This window comes from Musa acuminata, chromosome BXJ2-4, assembly GCF_036884655.1.
Source record: "Musa acuminata AAA Group cultivar baxijiao chromosome BXJ2-4, Cavendish_Baxijiao_AAA, whole genome shotgun sequence".
NCBI lineage: Eukaryota > Viridiplantae > Streptophyta > Magnoliopsida > Zingiberales > Musaceae > Musa > Musa acuminata.
The window spans coordinates 9896081-9917673 of NC_088341.1; the positions used below are offsets into that span (position 1 = coordinate 9896081).

At 41.4% G+C, this 21593-nt stretch overlaps 5 protein-coding genes across 5 annotated transcripts; 3 read left to right on the forward strand and 2 right to left on the reverse strand.

Moving 5' to 3' along the window:
• Positions 1–86: 86 nt before the first annotated feature.
• On the forward strand, positions 87–3667 carry LOC135609001 (endoglucanase 11-like). Its single transcript, XM_065102092.1, has 5 exons — positions 87–907; positions 993–1205; positions 1284–1484; positions 1570–1827; positions 2841–3667. Exons 1-5 carry the CDS (start codon positions 662–664, stop codon positions 3519–3521), a joined length of 1599 nt encoding a protein of 532 aa, XP_064958164.1. The 5' UTR covers positions 87–661; the 3' UTR covers positions 3522–3667.
• Positions 3668–3887: 220 nt separating this feature from the next.
• On the forward strand, positions 3888–11099 carry LOC135609932 (uncharacterized). The gene is made up of 6 exons (XM_065103750.1): positions 3888–4649; positions 6016–6067; positions 8056–8148; positions 10279–10343; positions 10431–10592; positions 10661–11099. The coding sequence occupies exons 1-6, from the start codon at positions 3933–3935 to the stop codon at positions 10727–10729; spliced, it is 1158 nt and encodes a 385-aa protein (XP_064959822.1). The 5' UTR covers positions 3888–3932; the 3' UTR covers positions 10730–11099.
• A 666-nt stretch (positions 11100–11765) lies between these two features.
• LOC135609934 (uncharacterized) lies at positions 11766–13781 on the forward strand. The gene is made up of 3 exons (XM_065103752.1): positions 11766–11903; positions 12057–12145; positions 13400–13781. The coding sequence occupies exons 1-3, from the start codon at positions 11865–11867 to the stop codon at positions 13548–13550; spliced, it is 279 nt and encodes a 92-aa protein (XP_064959824.1). The 5' UTR covers positions 11766–11864; the 3' UTR covers positions 13551–13781.
• A 1606-nt stretch (positions 13782–15387) lies between these two features.
• LOC135609933 (uncharacterized) lies at positions 15388–17336 on the reverse strand. The gene is made up of 3 exons (XM_065103751.1): positions 17190–17336; positions 16948–17036; positions 15388–15695 (listed from the first exon to the last, which is right to left on the reverse strand). Exons 1-3 carry the CDS (start codon positions 17226–17228, stop codon positions 15545–15547), a joined length of 279 nt encoding a protein of 92 aa, XP_064959823.1. The 5' UTR covers positions 17229–17336; the 3' UTR covers positions 15388–15544.
• Positions 17337–19703: 2367 nt separating this feature from the next.
• LOC135586472 (uncharacterized) lies at positions 19704–21263 on the reverse strand. Its single transcript, XM_065103754.1, has 3 exons — positions 21067–21263; positions 20915–20981; positions 19704–20747 (listed from the first exon to the last, which is right to left on the reverse strand). Exons 1-3 carry the CDS (start codon positions 21136–21138, stop codon positions 19894–19896), a joined length of 993 nt encoding a protein of 330 aa, XP_064959826.1. The 5' UTR covers positions 21139–21263; the 3' UTR covers positions 19704–19893.
• Positions 21264–21593: the final 330 nt, after the last annotated feature.

A 21593-nucleotide genomic window follows, 5' to 3' on the forward strand; every position in this document is an offset into this window, starting at 1 on the left:
CAAGAGCGGCAACGTAGCAGGTAAGCCATCCATCCCTGCTATAAAACTGTGAAACGTGCACTAAACACACCCTTCCTTCCTTCGTTCGTTCGAGAGAGAGAGACAGAGAGAGCTTGTGGTCACTTTTTTCTCCTCCTTGTCTGCTAAAATGGGACTTTGCCCTGTTTGCTGGAGAGAAGCTTTTAGAAGGATTTAATGGTAGGAGTTCAAAATTTGCGATGATACCAAACCATTTGTCAGTTCCCAGTTGAATTGACAGAGTTCCAAACGTGACAGCCTCATTGTTGTCAGTGTAAATGAGGTGCAGCTTAAGCTAAGATTTTTCACTGCTTGATGTTGATATGCATGTGTTATTTCTCTGCTATTCTTATAGTGTTAGGCACGTTAGGCGTAACCAAGTCTCGTATTAGTCACCAGAAAATTTCCGTGCCTTCACAAGTGTGCACTCTTTTTGACTTAATATTTTTCTCGTCTCCTGTCATCGAGACCTTCATGAAATCATGTATTGGCCACACCAGTCAATGTGATTATAATTATAGGTTGGTGAACACCGTCCAAGATATATAGGCTATGAGATATCAGCTTAACGGAGCTAACCAAACTCCAACAGGAACTCATCTCCCTCCCTCTCTCTTTTCTCTCTCCTCACTTGACTTTGGTGATGGAGGGTGAAGAAGACAGGAGGAGGATCTCAAAGAAGCATGTTGCTGGATTTGCGATCCCTTGGGTCCCCTTGATCCTTATTCTTCTCGGCTTTCCTCCTGCCTCTCGAGCTGCGTCGGACTACCGGGACGCGCTATCCAAGAGCCTGCTCTACTTCGAGGCGCAGCGCTCCGGCCGCCTTCCTCACGACCAGCGCGTCGCGTGGCGCGGCAACTCCGGCCTCACCGACGGCCTCGAACAAGGGGTCGGTGTTTCCCAGCTCGCAGGCTTGACGGTCTGCGCACCGTCCACGTTCCTCGTGCTCATCTTCTCGAGGCTTTCGCTTGCAGGTTGACTTGGTCGGAGGGTACTACGACGCCGGAGACCACGTCAAGTTCGGTTTACCGATGGCTTTCACGATAACGATGCTGTCGTGGAGCATGGTGGAGTATGGCGACGGTGTCGCGGAGGCTGGAGAGTTGAAGCACGCGTTGGAGGCCATAAAATGGGGGACCGATTACTTCATCAAAGCCCACACTCAGCCAAATGTCTTCTGGGCTCAGGTAGCCATCGCAGACACGTCCTGCGACAGCTTCGATTTAGATGGCGTTGGACATCCGATCATCTTCTTCTTGGATCAGGTCGGAGATGGTGACACCGACCATTACTGCTGGCAAAGGCCGGAGGACATGACAACGTCGAGACAAGCTTACAAGATCGATGCGGAGCATCCGGGATCGGAGGTAGCAGGAGAGACGGCAGCGGCAATGGCGGCTGCATCCATGGTGTTCCAGGGGATCAACCCACATTACTCCCACGTCCTGCTGCACCATGCTCAAGAGGTTCGTTCGCTTCGTGCAATCGAGCAGCCGGCCATCTCAGCTTCTTCTAACCCAAGGATTCATCCACGACCTGTCGGCGTTGCAGTTGTTCGCGTTTGGCGACGAGCACAGGGGGAAGTACGACGACAGCATCGGGGCGGCCGCGAAGAGCTTCTATCCGTCGGTGAGCGGCTACGCCGACGAGCTGCTATGGGCGGCGCTGTGGCTCCACCGGGCGACGGGGAGGGAGGAGTACTTGGATTACGTGATCCGGAATGCTGATGAGCTCAATGGAACTACATGGGCGATATCTGAATTCAGCTGGGACATCAAATATGCTGGTCTTCAGATTCTTGCTTCCAAGGTAGATTTCTCTTCTTCTTTTTGATCCAAATTGACTTTGCCTTAATCATTGATCCTAAAATTCTACTAGTCTTTTTAGAATAGTCTTCTCGAAAAGAAAAGAAAAAGACTATATATATATATATTCAATAATTTTATCATATGACTTTTTCCCCTCATAATAAAATGTTGATGGTGATATAGTAACTAAAGATGCTGCAAATTGACAGAGATAGGTGATGGAATTTGTCCACATACATGCATATTAAGTGCAACACCCTATCATATGCATCATGCCAACACCAATGCATGAATGTTTTCTTTGCATAAATTTTCTCTATCCAAATGAACACTATCCAATAAACTCAACATGTTTGGTGTGGAGAATTGAGGGGAAGAAAGATGCATGAACAGAGTCCTACAAGTTTGGCTTCTAAGTGTCCAACTATATGACGCCTGACTAGAAAACTATATTTGCAGTTCTAATTATCAATGGATTCAAATATACAATTGATACATGATCAAAATTGGTCAAACCTCATCTCTATGGAGGACGCATGGCAGTGAGTTTGGTCAACCATGGCCACGCAGCACCGACTATGGTGTTAGGCAGGATATGGAACTTTTGTTGTGTTGGTGGAAGACCTCAACATCAAGTTAGGAACTGTTCATGAGAGGTTGGTGGAAGGCCTTTCCAAAGCTGAAGTGGTTGAAACGCAAGGAGGGGTTGAAATAGCAACCCCAAGTTTTGGATCCTTATACTGAGTTAGAACTCAGCTATAAACGAAGAAAGGAAGGAATAGCTAACCTGAAGTCTTTTTTCTCTCTAGACTGAGACATTGCTGAAAATAATGGAGCTAATCTCTCAATTTGTTTGTCCAAATGGACACACAACCTACTTGGAATTGACACATTTTGTCTGGGCTCTTTGTTCCAAAGATAGATAGATTATTATCATTGATTACTAGTTTAATCCAATTGACATCAAAGTTTCTTCTTTTAAAGGAATTATATGTATATAATACTGTATCTCAGTTGTTGATGGAGAAAGGAAAGGATCTACAAGCGGAGCAGAAGACGGTGTTGGAGGAGTACAGGTCAAAGGCTGAGCACTACTTGTGCTCCTGTCTCAACATGAACGGCGAGGACGGCTCCAACGTCCACCGCACGCCCGCCGGCCTCCTCTTCGTCCGCCACTGGAACAACATGCAGTACGTCGCGGGCGCCGTCTTCCTTCTCACCGTCTACTCCGACTACCTCGCCGCCTCCAACCAACGCCTGCACTGCCCACGGGGTTCCTTGGGCTCTCGAGACCTCCTGGCCTTCGCCAAGTCCCAGGTGGACTACATCCTGGGCGCCAACCCGGCCGGGGTCAGCTACTTGGTCGGTCATGGAGCGAGGTACCCGACGAGAGTGCACCACAGGGCCGCTTCCAGTGTCTCGTACAAGGAAGACAAGTCGTTCATCGGCTGCTCCCAGGGATACGACGAGTGGTACGGCAGCCGGAGTGAGAACCCGAACGTGCTGGTCGGAGCACTGGTAGGAGGCCCCGACGACACAGACGAGTTCAGCGACGCGAGAGGGAATCACATGCAGACGGAGGCGTGTACTTATAACACGGCGCTGATGGTCGGAGTGTTTGCGAAGCTCAGTGAATTGGAAGGACGCAGCAGCAGCAGCAGAAAACTTCATCATACTAATAGCATATTGTCTTAAGACATGTAAAAGCAATATAAAGTGCATTTTTCCCCCCTTTTTTTTTCCATTTTACACAAAATTTTCTTTTCTTTTTTTTTTCTTTATGGGGTTCAAAATGTGAATCTTGATGTTTCTTGTGTAAAAAATACAAGAAAGGAATATACTGAGACAATTATCTACTTTTATTTTGTATTTAAAATAAAATTATTATACATATAATTTATGTTTATCAGACGAATTATCTACTTCAATTATAAGACTATATTAATGTATTAAGACATAAAAGAAAAGAAATATGCATCCGACCCAATATCTATCTTAACGGGTCGGTCAAAACGGCTATTAGTGTTCAGTACCGAGATAATCGGGTTATCGGGTCGAGCGACGACATATTTCGATCATTCCGTTCCTCCCGTCGAACACCACCCGATGGAGGAAGAGAAGGCGGCCGCCTACTACGACGAGCTCAGCCGCAAGGGCGAGGGCGCCGCACGCTTCAAACAGGGCCTCGGCTTCTCCTCCTCCTCCACCACCACCTCCAACTCGGATCGCTTCCCATCCAAACCCAAGACCTCCTCCTCCTCCTCCCTCTTCTCTACCTTCATCCGCGCCTCGAGCCCTAATGCGAAGCCACCCGACGAGCAGCACAGCAGGCAAGCCCGGCTCGAGGTCATCCAGAACAAGCTCAATAAAGAGCGCCGCCACCACGATTACCGCCGCTCCCTCTCCCCTTCACCCGATCGCGATCGCCGCCGCCGCCGCAGCAGCAGAGACCGAGACGACCGCCGCTCCCCTTCTTCTTCTCCCGACCGCAATCGCCGTCGCCGTCGCAGCCGAGACCGGGACGACCGCCGCTCCGGTGATCGTAGGCGCCGTTCTCCGAGCCGCGAGAGTCGGAGGGAACCGGATGGCCGTGGATCTAGCCACCGCGGCCGCGGTTCGCGCGACCGAGATGAGGATTCCTCCCACTCCAGAAGTAGAAGACGGAGTTGGAGCCGATCCCCTAGGAGGGAATCCCGCGGTGCGGATCGAGAGCGAAAGGGTGGGCATGAAAAGGAAAGGGGTGGAGAGAAGCATAGGAGCGCGAGCGCTAAGAATGGTGGTGGTGTTGATTATTCTCAGTTAATCGAGGGTTACTCAAACATGGTGTGTATTTCTATTTCTTCTTTTGATACTCTTTTTTGTGGCTTCTTCCTTACATATATGAGCAAGTTTTCCTTGGGCTTAGTTAAAAGGTGTTCACTTCTTGGGGCTGATTTTTACATTGCTAGACCTTAGCCATCAAAAAAATTTGCCCTTTGATCATTTTTTGTATCTGAAAATGCCATGAGGTGGTTCTTGATCTTCTTTGTATTTGTAAACTTGTTATGCTCGTCCACATCTGCTTGAACTTTAAAAAGATTACATAAAGTGACACTTCAAATTATAGATAAAGATGCAATGTGTTTACTAATAGCTGAAAAGTGGATGTCATGCTTATACTGATGCAATACTAGGATATATGATTATATCAGCAACTGATCCTTTATATCTGTCATACTTGATCATGTACTGCTCTATATCATCCATGGATTTAGACCACCCTTTCCCATATTAGCTATTGAGAGTCCTAAATCAGCTAGGACTGTGTTAAGGACGGTAACAGCTGAAAACATGTTGCCAAGTTGAAATAGGAGAAAAGGGAGGATCCTAATAGTCCATAGAGTAGAATGGGCAGAAGAAAAATCTACAATTCGCTGAAAAATTCATCCTGCTAAAAGTTGATGATGAAGCAGCTTACCAACTGCTTGTTGGGTCAAATAGATAGTGCAAATCCTGCAGGACCTTTTTGGTTGATGCAAGGGCCACTCGGGGGGTGAACGCCTGATGTCGCGCGACGCCTCTATTTTATCATAATTGGAGCATGTTTTCATCCACTAAACGACACTTTTGGTTCTAATAAATCGAGATAAACAAGTTTTTCAAATTCTTGAAGATCATGTTACCCATCTATGTCTTGATTTCTACACATTGAAGGAACATTGTACTTGACTGAATAAAAGAATGTAAAGCTAGCAGAGCAGCATAACCATGCCTCTTCATTGTAGTTCTGTTTAACTTCTAGGCAGCTTTATGCACATCTATGTTCAATCTGGGCATTCAGCAATTTGTGTTGTAAAACTAGAACTATTATGTAGGCTCCAGGCTTACTGGATAAATTCCAATCACAATTTATTTCTTATTCCAAAGAATGCTTCCATTACGAAGTAACGGTTGAGATCTGAAACATAATCTCACGTTTTTTGTACTATCAACTCACTGTAATGTGCTAATAAAATGGTCTTCCCTGTTTGTTGACTTGCATAAATTTTGTTTTCTCTCTTTTCCCCATTCCACTATGACATGTAGTCATTAGTCATCTATGAGAGCCCTTTCTTTCCTTGTGTAGGCTGAGGCCTTTTCTTCTGTTGATTCTTATATAAGATTTTTGATTCATGATAATGTGTTTTCAACATATTTTGATTCTTATCAGACACCAGCTGAAAGAGTTAAAGCAAAGATGAAGCTTCAGCTCTCAGAAACTGGTAATTACAATTTCTTATTATTGACTTCTGTATTTTTCGGGGTGCTTCCATCAACCCTCGTACATGACACCTAACAAGAAGAATTCACGATGGTTCCTTAAAGGAAAGTGTGAACGTTGCTTCTTGTGGATGCTTCCAAATATGAAAATATTTTACATTTGCTATGATTTCTATGGTACTTAGAGCAAATAATTATCAGTTAGCTTCTTCACATTGGCTATGATTTCTATCATACCTTAAGCAAACAATTTTATGCTTTGGTTTTGCAATAGTCTAGTTTCCTTTAGTGTCTCGAGCTCAAATTACTAGGAGGTTAACTAGAGGTCAGATGAGGCTTGAAAGGCATACATGGTGATATTGATTGTTCTCGTCATGAGCACAACCATAGCTGGAAGTGTCAATGACTTCTGCAGTGAAAATGAGAGCTGTCACTGTAGAATTCGCCAGGGTGAGTGTTGCCATCAGATAAGTTCTTAAATTGGTAGACTCATGGGGATCAGAAAAGGTATTTGAGTGATGGCTCGATTTTTGGTTAGATCAAAGTCGAAGTAACCCCAGTTTCAGGTAATTCTTCAAGGTTGGTTGACAATAAAAAAGCTAAAGTGCAGAATGTTGATGTGTGTCTTCCTTTTGCTGCAATAAACAGGAGTTTCTTGGACTTTTGTTGGTGACCACTAGAAAAAGAAAGGAAATGAAAGGTGGTATGTCTCTCCTTTAGAGTTAGCATGGCAAATTTTGGTACTGACTCAATGTTCACTGGATAATTTTTGGGTATGGGTGTGGCTATGGAGCTAGGGAGTGACCAAGTACTTTGGCTAGAGGAGAGGGGAAGGTGGTTAAGACAAAAAAGTGAGCAAGGAGAGAATGATTAACAGACCTTTTTTTTGTTGGATCTGTCTCAAACTTGTACTGGGTGCACTTTTGTTCTCTGACTCATGAATTTTCGGAACATGTCTCTCAATATGTGATTTTATATTTAGTCTTCAGAATTTTATCCTGAAGCCTCAATTTATTTTTTGGGGTGGTAACTTGGTTTACTATGGGATGAGTTTTTATACTATTAACTACCCACATAAGTCTAGTGCTTCTTGTACTTGTTGTACTATAATTTTCTGTTTATTATTTTGGTATTGAACACAGTTACTGTAGGAATAATTTGAAGACTTGTCATCCCTAGTATTTCCTCAGAGTATCTTTCTTGTCTCAAAGAGAAGTACAAATAGATAAAAATGGTTACTCATAATGTATAAATGTGACATGTTTCCTCCATACAATCAATTGGTTTCTAGAATCAAAATATTGAAATTTTGTATTGATCTTTATTGCTGTATGAAGTTACGTACTAATTTACAATTTAAATTGCTTTTTTGTGAATTTAAAATATTTCTGGGACGGTAGTTTCTATCATGGAATGCAATTTCGAATAGTACCACCCGGTACGGGCGGTACATACCAGTTCGACGGCATATCGATATGCGGACCGTCCACTATCGGGCGGAACGTGCTACAGTACTACAGTATTATACTGTAGTACTGCTACAATGCTACAGTAAGAGGAAGAAATATTTAAAACCACTCGACACGCCCTGGTGTATCGCTCGGTGCGCGGTATCGTACCATACCGAACCAACCTCGAAACACCGGTACGGTACGGTATCGCATACCTTGATTTCTACTATTTATATCTTGATTGCATTCATAATCAAATATGAAATGACCTATCTGTTATTTACTGATGGCTTAAATTCTGTTTTGATCTTTAATATTACTGTATGAAGCTTACTCATTTACAATTTAAAACATTTTTTTGTAAATTCAACATATTTCTTAGTAGGTAAATTCTAGCACTAATATCTTGAATGTATACATAATCAGATATGAACCAGTCTATATGTACTAATGGCTTAAATTATCAATTTATTGCAAACATAATTGGACAGTTCATGTTTATTAAAGATGAATATAATGACAAGAGTTAGTCTTCACAGTTGCAAAGGATACAGATAGGGGAATGGGCAGTGGATGGGAACGGTTTGATTTTAACAAGGAGGCACCACTTGATGATGATGATGAAATTGAAGGTTAGAGTTTACTTATATTTCTTCACTTTTTGATTTAACAACTGAGTCAGATATCTGCAGTGAATTAATACTTTGACATGCTCGTTCATACTCTTTTGCAATTAATCTTTTGCAAAATGTGATAACCTTGCACATTAATTTTTAAGATATGATTGATTTATTATGTAGCTTATTCTGCTGACTTTAATGCTGTAGAAGTTTTTTTTATATTATGAATGTATAGTGTGTGAGTGATGCATCTACTATACATAGTGGGGTGTCGAAATCTCACAAAGACTCACTTATCAAAGGTTAAGGGTTTGAAACCTCATCTGACATGTTTACCAGGTTCTAACCTCATCCAACATATTTTTCTTCACCGCTTACCCTTTACCAAAAAAAAAAAAAACGATTTTGAATGCATATCATATAATCACCTGTTGAATATGAAACTAATGGCCTCAGGGAGTCCAGAACTTAGCTTCTTTGCTTGCTGGTACAAAAGCCTAATCCAATATAATAGGTATACAAATAAGGGGGTTCAACTTAGAAAACAGAGTAGATCTGGCCCCTTCCTATGGCTGTAGTGTCTTAGTCCCAAAGTCAGTCATCAATCCAAATCACGAAGACAACCTGACATTGATTCATTGTTACATGAATCTCGAGGAGAGAGAGAAAGGGTTCGATGATGAAAATCCTCAGGGTTGTGTCAGACCTCTGTGCCTCATCTGGGATGAGAAGACTGCTGCTGTTGTCCTCTCAGTAAGGTGTCTCTGACACTTGGAGTTAGCTGAATAGATTTCCTGAAAGTGGCTAGTAGAGAGAAGAAAGAGAAACCGCCTGCACCGTGGTTAGGACCCTTGTCTATAGCTTGGGGTCTTTAATCGTTTATGTTCAGGGAAATATTTTTTGAATCATCCTTGATAGGATATGAGGAACATATTCGGTTGCGATTTGTGATGACATGTCAGATCTGACCATCCTGTATCGTGTTTTCTGTCTGGTTGGCATCCACGTGTCAGGTCTTGATATGGCAGCAAATATTGCTCCAATCACAGTGTAGCCTCTATCGTCTGGATCAGTGCTTTTATCAGGCTAACAGCTACCTCTGTGGCATCTAAAGACACCTATCATTATAGTAGGTCATCAGCATGGTCTCAGCCTTGTGCTGCTCTGTTGGGTTCTTGACATATATGAACAGTAATTAACATGTGACATAAGTTTTTTTCTTTTTTTTTGTTGGCAGGATGGAAGGAGAAGTAGATTGTGTAAGTCCTAATTAATGAACTATATTCTGCATGATATGAACTTAATTTAGGGTTATTTGTTATAGTGTAGTAGAAGTTATCTACTGGGAATTGTAGGTAAGTCCCAAGTTCCAAACGAATTAGATTTGGTTTAAAATACTTCTAGTATGTTTCCATGCAGGATGCATTGGAGTTGGGAATTCAAGTTTTGATTTTTCTTTCACCAAGTGTAAGTTAAAGCAGTCTTAAGGACTCCTGAACTTGTGAGGGTCAAAGTGAGAAACTTGGAAGTCAAAATGTCTCTAGGAGGAAGAAAAGAACTGGTGTAATTGAAGGAAACAGTTTTAGGTACAATTTTCTGCAATTTCAGCAAGATGTATCCCATATGTAGATTGATCTTCCGGGACATGGTTTACATTTAATATGTAGGTTGAGATATCTGAGCCAGAAATCCTGGTTAGCAGGGATGATAATCATGTGACATTGACATCCACTATCGAGATGATGGTGAATCCATGACCGACCCGGCCATCTAACACTGTCTTATGATCTCTCAGTTTGCCTCTATGTACATAAGGTCACAGCAGGTCAAGTTAGCAAGGGCTTGACTCAAGTGCGACAAAGTTGAGGTGCAGTAGTGTATTTGTGGTCTACAGCTTCAAGAATCCAAAGGATATGCGACCAGAAAGTCATCTGTTAAGCCTCTGTTACCATTACCGGAATATATGAGTCAGGCTTTTGGTTATCTAGTTGGATCTTAATAACGCTTTCAGTACCATTTCTTATAAAAAATTAATGTGCCTTGACTCTCCTTTGTTGTACCTGTACAATGTAGATAATTTTCTTTTATGCTTGTAAAACAATAAGAACTATTTACCAATACTCAAGTTGCTTTCGCCTCCAGCGGCAGACGATGATGCCTCACTAGTAAAGAATATTGGAAAGAGTTTCAGATATTCTGCAGTTGAGGTACAACTACTTGGTAGTTAGAACTTAGAACTGTCATATCAATTATCAGAGTGTAGGGTATATGTCAAACTGTTATCTCTATTTTAGGCCAAGCGGGAGGAAGAAATCAAGGCTGCTCATGACAACGCCATGTTTGGAGCATCTGCTGCATGTGCTGATTCCCCAGTTCTTGAAATGGAATCTGTTTATGTTGATGTCACAGAGGATGCTAGCGACAAGACTATCACGGATTCTCTAGTAAGCGACAAGGTAAAGCCTTCCATAATCTTTGGCCTCCAAAGAACACATGATTGGTAATCCTCCTACTAATGTGGCAGGTGATTGCGATGCAACAAAGTTCTTGGCGAGATCGAGCTCGCAGGTTCCGAAATGACTCAGAAAGTTGAAATTCCTCTCGGACGAATGGCAGGAGCTCGTATGGAACCAGCCGGAGACGTGATCACAGTTTTTTGCCACATCTGGCACTAAACAACATCTTAACATGAAATCCCCCGAAGAGGACTTGCTGAAGAAGGGAACCGATGGTGTGTTGAAGGAGATGGAAAGGCATTGTAGAGTGAGTTTTTATTGCAGCTTTCTTGATCGCAATCGTTACTGGAATATTAGCGTTATTTTTTATTTGGATGTCATCATGTATCTATAGTTTTAGCGATTCCCTTCTCGCCAATGATGACATACAGGAGGTCAATTCAGATGATATTTACCGACTATTGCGACACATTTATAGCTTAAATGTGACACATCATGTTTCGTCTCCTTCCTGTTTTAAATGATATATAGATACAGTCGCGGACAGGGCTGTTTGGTCAAAAGTGCACGTGAATGCTTCTTTGATCTGATCAACATATCATTCTTCTTGTCTTTTTCTCACCCTATGGATGCTGATATATATAAATATATCCAAAATGTTGTACACACTTACAAGTTAGTAATTCTTATGTTTAACCTTTAATTTTTAATTTTTTATAAGTATTAAAAGGAATTTTGGATGTTTTAAATTATAATATTCCTAAAACTTATTAATAATCATGATTACTAGAAGTTAATCTGAATTTATTGGATGATTGTTGAATATACTAAAGATTCGAATATTTATATATAGGTCTAAACATTTTGGAGTATAAATATGCAACTCCATGCTTTAAAAGGTTGTACATTTTTAATCCCCCCATTATTAATGCATGCATCGCATCTTAAATTTAGCACAAAATCAGGTAATAAGTAATTTAAAAAAAACAAAAAAAAAGCGTGGGCTGATTTAATTATCGACGCGTCCAGCCCGGACTGCCGAATAATTTAATACGTTAATTAAAAAAAGCAAAAAGGTTGATTTGCTCATTTAAAAACCTTGTGTTACGCCGAAGAAAATCCTTGACCGTAGAGATCTCATCCGACGGTCTTCAAAAAGCGCGCTCTCGAGCTTTGTCTCATATAACAGCCGTCTCCTTTGTTTCTCTCTCTCTCAATCATTCCGCTTTCCCTTTTCCTCACTTATCCGCCCCAACGCCATCGCTCGCTTCCATGGCTTCTTCCACCGCCAGTCGCTGGTTTAGGCCCGAGGTTTAACTTCTGCCACGATCGATCTTCGTGGATCGCTCGTTTTATTGTGCTTCTCCTCCATCGATTTTCTTTCCCCCGTGTCATGTCACTGCCGATGCTTTGATGCGTCTTCTTGGGCGCGCGCGCTGACGACATCGCTGTTGTGGTGATCAGGTGTACCCGCTGTTTGCGGCGGTCGGGGTGGCGGTGGGGATCTGCGGCTTCCAGCTGGTCCGCAACATTTGCATCAACCCCGAAGTGAGGTGAGTCGCCGCTCATTGCACTTTCCCTGATATTTTCGATCACAAGTAGGATTTCTTGATCTTATTCGTGCTGTGATGTCTGGATCTGGGCACCACGTTGATCGAACTGTGGACCTCGAGAATTCTATTGCTTCCGATAGGGATTGTATTTTGGTAGACGTAGGAGTTAGGCGAGCTCGATTAGGGCCCTCTTCCGCTTCTCATCTCCGCACGCACGTTCCTGTCCTCCTCATTTATATTATTTGGTGCATCCAATTCTGTTTGTCTTCCATCTTCTCCATTCTGATCTACTCCACCCACATTTGGGCTGATAGTTTACTGTAATTTCATCTTGAAGGGCAAGAAGAAGATGTTGTTAGGAACAGGAAGGTATTTATTATTATTATTAGGGCAATTTGTTCAGAAATAACTCGGATCATTTTAATTCATGATTTAGGAAAATTGCCATCATGGATACTGCTGACAAGGTGTAAATTGTAATAATATGAAGAGAAAAAGAAACACAGGTATGAATTATAATTCTTGGAAGAAAATAAAAATCATGATTCACAGGAACATAGGACGACACAGAATTATTATTTTTTATTTTTCATGGATGTGATATTGTTCATACATTTCTTAAATTAGCAGGGAGCATATTTAGACAGTCAAAAGTAGAGGATCAATTAATGTTGATGCACTTAGAGTTCCCTGCAACTCAAAGTGATGTTTGATGAGTATGGATGACTTGTGAGGATTTACCTTACCTTTGTGTTAGCTAGCCCCCATTCCGTCAGATGAAGGCAGTTGTTGTTATCATATGACCTTTCTCATGTAATTTTATTATGACATGTACTCCACATACAATGTTGTCGATATCAACCTTTATTCTTGAGTGACATAACACATGCGAGCCTCTTGATTTGTCCCACATAATCTTCTGTTGATGTTGTCTTAAAAGTCTCAGTTTCATCTAAGAGATTTGTCGGTCAGTTCCCTCGGGCATTCTAGTTGATGAGTGCCATGGTTTTCTCTGTTAATGGGCCTAGTCACCTACCTCTATATGTATTCTGTGTTATAACAACCTAATCTCATGGATAACTAATCTAATCTGATTGACAACTTGTTAACCTATGCCACTGACCCAAAAGGATTAACCCGATAAATATATGTAGTCGGTATTAGATCAATTCAAATCTCCACTACATTTTTTTTGTGAACTTTATGACTATCTACTCGAGTTTTCTGTCATGAATGTGCATCCGATGAATTCAGGATTAATAAGGAAGGCAGAGCCGCAGGAGTGCTGGAGAACTATGCAGAAGGAGAGAAATACGCAGAACATAGTCTCCGAAGGTTTGTTCGGAACAGAAACCCTGAAATCATGCCAGCAATTAACAGTTTCTTTACTAATCCGAGCAAATAAAGCATTCCATAGCGGAGCAGCTCAGCATGATGGATCTCAAGTTGGCATTCGATATACTATGGTTGAAGACCATGGTTTAATATTATTCAATGCTTCAGTGAGATGGAACTGAATTCTGTGTGTGCAGTATGTATATTTAAGATGCTGAATGTGTCTGAATTGTTGCGTAATAATGTTCAATAACCTGTGATGACCTTTTCGCCTCTATATTGAATCACATTATTAGTATAATGCATTGAAATCATATTTACTTTAACACATTTCGTTTAGAAAGGTGGGAAGAAGTTACAGAAGTTTCTTAGATACACTTTGGCTTCCAAGATGGTAAGTAGCTTAATCTATTTTCAATTATGGTACTAATATTTTAATTTTTTGTTCAATGATATTTTACTATCATGTATGTTCATTGTGCAGGTTATGCCATTTGATTTGCGACCATGCCACCGATCTGCTTTTGTGTTGGAGTTCATGGATATTCTGTGTGGGTCATTTTTATCTCATGTAAGTCTAAATCTACTGATATCGTTATTCTTGAGGTTTCTGTATAGGTTACAAATATTGCTTTTGAAGATTATGATGCTGGAAACAGCCATTGTTGAGCAGCATGCATCACGAAGTTGGAGCATTGACATGGTTGTTGGGCATTTCATTGCATAATCTTACATATAATTCCATCATTTTCTTAATTTCCTTGAGATAAATTAAAATTTTTTTGTCTCCAGGTTTTTGTTGTATGCTTTTTTACCATTCTCTTTAACTACTTCCATAGTTTTTAAAGTCTTGTTAACTTCTATAACTCCTCTACTACAATTGTCTCCCATATTTTCTCCACCTCTCAAATTTCTTCTACTAGAATGGCCTCTCATTTTCTTCATTTTTATCTGTAAACTTATACAATTGCTCTTAAGTACTTCACTTTGTTTGTTTCTATTTAAGCATAAATGTAAGGTTAACATACTCATCTAAGTTATCTTGTTTGTCTTGACTACTAGAATGTCTCCCCATAGACGCAGTTAAGGATGTTCAACATCAGATTGTGCTTGTGCAACTGGTGCAACATTACTAATATCTAAAAAATCCAAGGTACCAAGATGTTCCCGTGATGTTTATTGAATATTTAATTTTTTATAAAAAATATTATTTATTTTATAAATATAATCATTAAAATAAAAATAACACATCAAATTGTATCAATTTATATTGTCTAAATTTAATAGCAAAAATGACAATCCAAAACACTGAGTTAATGACAAATCCAACCTTTACAAAATTCATAGATTATATTAATAAAGAAATAAACGTAGGAGGACGGTGGAGAGGAGGCTATGGTTTGTTTTGGGGGGGTGGGGGGGGTGGGGTGGGGGAGGGGAGGGATTGGTTGGCTGGGGAAGAGGGAAGAGGAAGGAGAGAGGGTAGGTCTCTATCAGGCTCCGAGGGAGCTCAATGTGTTATGCGAGGAGAGGATGAGGGTTTGTCGTGGTAAGGTAGGGGGAGATGCAACACCCAAGGAGGGCGAGGGAGTGGAAGAAGAGAGATTCTGAAGAAGAGCTAATCAAAGATTGCACTGATTTTTTTCTTTCTTTCACCCAGAGAGAAAGATGTCGCCTCAATGATTAGATTTGGGAGGAGATGCTAATCTGGTTCGATCGAACTAGAATCAATAAATAAAATTGAATTAGATTCAACCTAATCCCATTGTCGGCTCAAGCACGTGCCTGAGATACACTCTTTATTGAATGAGCTTGCTTGGATACCTTAATAGGTGCTCGGGCCACACCTCGTGCCGAGGCAAGTGCCTGATGATTTCAATGCATTATACTAGTAATGTGATTCAATATAGGGGTAAAAAGCCCATCACAGGTTATTGGACATTATTAAGCAACAATCCAGACACATTCAGCTGCACACACAGAATTCAGAATTCAGTTCCATCTGCACATACTGCACACACATTCAGCATCTTAAATGTACATACTGCTCAGCTATGGAATGCTTTATTTGCTCGGATTAGTAAAGAAACTGTTAATTGCTGGCATGATTTCAGGGTTTCTGTTCCGAACAAACCTTCGGAGACTATGCTCTGCGTATTTCTCTCCTTCTGCATAGTTCTCCAGCACTCCTGCGGCTCTGCCTTCCTTATTAATCCTGAATTCATCGGATGCACATTCATGACAGAAAACTTGAGTAGATAGTCATAAAGTTCACAAACAAAATGTTGCATCCCAATTTAGTGGAGATTTGAATTGATCTAATACCGACTACATATATTTATCGGGTTAATCCTTTTGGGTCAGTGGCATAGGTTAACAAGTTGTCAATCAGATTAGATTAGTTATCCATGAGATCAGGTTGTTATAACACAGAATACATATAGAGGTAGGTGACTAGGCCCATTAACAGAGAAAACCATGGCACTCATCAACTAGAATGCCCGAGGGAACTGACCGGCAAATCTCTTAGATGAAACTAAGAATTTTAAGACAACATCAACAGAAGATTATGTGGGACAAATCAAGAGACTCGCATGTCTTATGTCACTGAAGAATAGAGGTTGATATCGACAACATCGTATGTGGAGTATATGTCATAATAAAATTACATGAGAAAGGTCATATGATAACAACAACTGCTTTCATCTGATGGAATGGGGGCTAGCTAACACAAAGGTAAATCCTCACAAGTCATCCATACTCATCAAACATCACTTTGAGTTGCAGGGAACTCTAAGTGCATCAACATTAATTGATCCTCTACTTTTGACTGTCTAAATATGCTCCCTGCTAATTTAAGAAATGTATGAACAATATCACATACATGAAAAATAAAAAATAATAATTCCATGTCGTCCTATGTTCCTGTGAATCATGGTTTTTATTTTCTTCCAAGAATTATAATTCATGCCCGTGTTTTTTTTCTCTTCATATTATTACAATTTACACCTTGTCAGTAGTATCCATGATGGCAATTTTCCTAAATCATGAATTAAAATGATCCGAGTTATTTCTGAACAAATTACCCTAATACTAATAATAAATACCTTCCTGTTCCTAACAACATCTTCTTCTTGCCCTTCAAGATGAAATTACAGTTAAACTATCAGCCCAAATGTGGGTGGAGTAGATCAGATGGAAGACAAACAGAATTGGATGCACCAAATAATATAAATGAGGAGGACAGGAACGTGAGTGCGGAGATGAGAAGCGGAAGAGGGCCCTAATCGAGCTCGCCTAACTCCTACATCTACCAAAATACAATCCCTATCGGAAGCAATAGAATTCTCGAGGTCGACAGTTCGATCAACGTGGTGCCCAGATCCAGACATCACAGCACGAAAAAGATCAAGAAACCCTACTTGCGATCGAAAATATCAGGGAAAGTGCAATGAGCGGCGACTCACCTCACTTCGGGGTTGATGCAAATGTTGCGGATCAGCTGGAAGCCGCAGATCCCCACCGCCACCCCGACCGCCGCAAACAGCGGGTACACCTGATCACCACAACAGCGATGTCGTCAGCGCGCGCGCCCAAGAAGACGCATCAAAGCATCGGCAGTGACATGACACGGGGGAAAGAAAATCGATGGAGGAGAAGCACAATAAAACGAGCGATCCACGAAGATCGATCGTGGCAGAAGTTAAACCTCGGGCCTAAACCAGCGACTGGCGGTGGAAGAAGCCATGGAAGCGAGCGACGGCGTTGGGGCGGATAAGTGAGGAAAAGGGGAAGCGGAATGATTGAGAGAGAGAGAAACAAAGTAGACGGCTGTTATATGAGACAATGCTCGAGAGCGCGCTTTTTGAAGACCGTCGGATGAGATCTCTACGGTCAAGGATTTTCTTCGGCGTAACACAAGGTCTTAAATGAGTAAATTAACCTTTTTGCTTTTTTTAATTAATGTATTAAATTATTCGGCAGTTCGCGTTGACCAGCTTGCCAAGAATTTTGGCAGCTAATTTCATATAATACTTTAATAACAATTTATAGGAAAGTGGAATTTGTTTTTGTTCTTTGAGGCATCGATAATTAAATCAGTCCACGCTTTTTCTTTTTTTTTTTCAAATTACTTATTACCTGATTTTGTGCTAAATTTAAGATGCGATGCATGCATTAATAATGGGGATTGAAAATGTACAACCTTTTAAAGTATGGAGTAGCATATTTATACTCCAAAATGTTTAGACCTATATATAAATATTCGAATCTTTAGTATATTCAACAATCATCCAATAAATTCAGATTAACTTCTAGTAATCATGATTATTAATAAGTTTTAGGAATATTATAATTTAAAACATCCAAAATTCCTTTTAATACTTATCAAAAATTAAAAATTAAAGGTTAAACATAAGAATTACTAACTTGTAAGTGTGTACAACATTTTGGATATATATATATATATATATATATATATATATATATATATATATATATATATATACCAGCATCCATAGGGTAAGAAAAAGACAAGAAGAATAGTATGTGCTGATCAGATCAAAGAAGCACTCACGTGCACTTTTGACCAAACAGCCTCGTCCGCAACTGTATCTATAGAGCATTTAAAACAGGAAAGGAGATGAAACATGATGTGTCACATTTAAGCTATAAATGTGTCGCAATATTCGGTAAATATCATCTGAATTGACCTCATGTATGTCATCCTTGGCGAGAAAGGAATCGCTAAAACTATAGAAACATCATGACATCCAAATAAAAAATAACGCTAATATTCCACTAAAGATTGCAATACAGAAAGGTGCAATAAAAACTCACTCTACAATGCCTTCCTGTCTCCTTCAACGCCATCGGTTCCCTACTTCAGCAAGTCTAACTGAAGAACTATCAAGTCTCCGGCTGGTTCCATACGAGCTCCTGCCATTCGTCCGAGAGGAATTTCAACTTTCTGAGTCGTTACGGAACCTGCGAGCTCGATCTTGCCAAGAACTTTGTTGCATCGCAATCACCTGCCACATTAGTAGGAGAATTACCAATCTTTGGAGGCAAAAGATTATGGAAGGCTTTACCTTGTCGCTTATTAGAGAATCCGTGATAGTCTTGTCGCTAGCATCCTCTGTGTCATCAACATAAACAGATTCCATTTCAAGAACTGGGGAATCAGCAGATGCTCCAAACAGGCACTTGCCTAGGCACAAGGTGTGACCCGAGCACCTATTAAGCAGTCCAAGCAAGCGCTTTCAATTAAGCGCTGCTCAGGCACGTGCTTGAGCCCAGGCGGCAGGCAACTTAGGCATGCACTTGAGCCAACAATGGGATTGGGTTAAATCTAATTCAATTTTGTTTATTGATTCTACTTTGATTGAACCTGATTAGTCTCTCTTCCCAAATCTAATCATTGAGGCAACATCTTCCTCTCCATCGATGGATGACTCCAACGTCTTTCTTTGATGAGCTCTTCTTCAGAATTTCTCTTCTTCTCCCTCCCTCTCCTTCGGTGTCGCATTCTCCCCCTACCTCGACCTTGACAAACCCCTATCCTCTCCTCCTTGCATAATGCGTTGAGATCCCTCGGAGCCCAATAGAGCCCTCCCCTCCCTCTTTCTCCCAAACCCTCACACAGAATATTCATGAAGTCCATCGCAAAAGCAGATCAGTGGCATGGTCGCAAATCAAAAGTCATAACCTGCACAATAAACATACATGATAGTAAAATATCATTGAACAAAAATTTAAAATATAAGTACCATAATTGAAAATAAATTAAACTACTTACCATCTTTGAAGCCAAAGAGTATCTAAGAAACTTCAGTAACTTCTTCCCACCTTTCTAAACGAGATGCATTTAAGTAAATATGATGGGCCATACTATACTCGCAAAAGCATTAGATGATTAGAACATATAACAACTAGGCATCATTCACAGGATTAAAGTAGGAAATCTACCAATAAGTTTCTATGAAAAAGAAAAATGCAACATGTAGTCTAACAGGTATCTTTACACAATTTTTAGACAAGACATTGATTAACAAAAACATGAATTCAATAAAATATACAGAGAAGTAACTTCCCCTGGTTTTAGAGTAACAAATGTTGAAAGCTAATTTAAAGTAATGTTCAGGCTTCAACCTAGAAGGATTAACATGTTCCAAAAAAAGAATTGCGTATTAACATATTCAGTCCATTCACATGCACACATTCATACAAATGATGCAGACATTTTAATCGCATTATGTTACCAAAATCAGTTCTTATACACCCAAACTCTATGCCCATATTCACATGGCTTTCTTCAAAAGATAACTCTATAATGACGAAAACATAGAAGTCCCACAGGTCTCCTTGAACGAGAACATTCACTGTAAGAATGGAAAAGCAGTGGACGTGACTACCTAGGTTCTTGAACTCATGCTACAAGAACGAGATAGATGGAGAGCAAAAGGCTGTCCTCCACCACCAATGCGGACCTCACCACCCGCCACAGGAGCATACTGCTTCCTGCACCCAGGGCAGCGTCCGTCTGCCTCGAGAATCCGTTTGTGGCAAAACAAGCAAAGGCGAAAGCCACAGTTACATGGGAGGAAGCTCGAGTCAGTTGGATCCAGGTCCTCATAGCAAATGGGGCATGAAGACGGTGTGGAGAGGATGCCATGCTGTGCGCACCCGGCTGCAGCAAGGCGCCGCTCTGTGCTCACCGGCAAGCTCCGCTGCTTCGAAAGGTTGGGCAAGCTCTGTGGGCGGGAAGCATCGTCTGGCCTCCAAGCTCTGGGCACCATCGGCTTAGCAACAGGCTTTGCCAAACCCTCATGGCAATCTTTGTCCATGCCACAGGGAATTGACTTAGAATCTGGGTTTCCGGCGACAGGGTTCGAATTGGGTTGTTCATCGACGACAGACAATGCATCAGCAAAGGCTTCCCAATCGTCCATGCCCCCTTTCTCATCACCTCTCTCCTCACAATCATCTTCCTCCTCTTCAGCATCGCTGATACTTCTCGAGGAGGATCCATAGCTGCTTAAACTCTTGACACTCTCGTTTGGGCATTCATTCATGGTGCTGCCATGAGTTGGAGAACCGTCCTCGCTGTCGTTAGAGATCGATCCATCCCGTTCCGCTACAACCCGATGCTCCTCCTTCTGCTCCTCTTCCTTCAACCTCCCGTTCGACTTCTCAGAAGGAACCGGATGACGGGGAGGCGACGCAGCGGGCGGCCGCCTGCTCGTCACCACGCAATCCTTGTTCCTCACTGCAGATCGGCAAACAAAGCCGAAGCAGGACCCAGTTTTTAGAGCAAGAACATCAAAAACACAAAAACCCAATAAACAAAGATCGATCGATCCTCCAAGTAAACAAACCAAAATCCCCAAAAATCCACAATCAAAACCCTAGCGCCAAATCAATCGGGACGGGTACCTTGCGAGAGCCACTGCTCGCGCCGCGCGTCGAGCTTGCACTGCTTCAATTTCGCGGACCTGTTAGTCTAATCGTCACAAAATATGACGTCAGAAAAGCAATTGAGATCCAATGTCGAGAACGAAGGAGGAGGAGGGAAGAAGAATCGGTACCCTCTTTTTCCTGGCGACGTCCCGCGACATGGCGGTGAGATAGGCGTCGTCGGCCACGGCATCGGAACCCATCTCCTCCTCCTTATCTTCCTATGGCTTACAAGAAACCTCCTCTCTCGCGATCGAGGGGTGAGGAGACGACGAGCGACGAGACCAAATCGAAACTGTCAGCCAAAGAGCTTGCGGTTTGCGCTTTCTTTAAGTCTCTTCCTTCATTTCGGTCCAGAAATATTTATATTTACTAAAATATCCCTAATATTTTACGGCATTTATTATTATTTACATAATCTGCTTAGTCAATTCAGTTACCGACACACCTATCATCATCACACCTACCGGCGTAATTATTGGAAGTCATGTGGGCCCTTGACAACCATCTGGAAGTCAGCCATGGGGCCCACACTGAACCCAATTGCGGGTGCTGTCGCAGAGAGGTTGTTATTGAGTTAGAATCACACCGATTACGGGCGTAAATGAACGGTCTTAATCGAATTAATATGGATCAAATCTGAGTTCATGATCCTTAT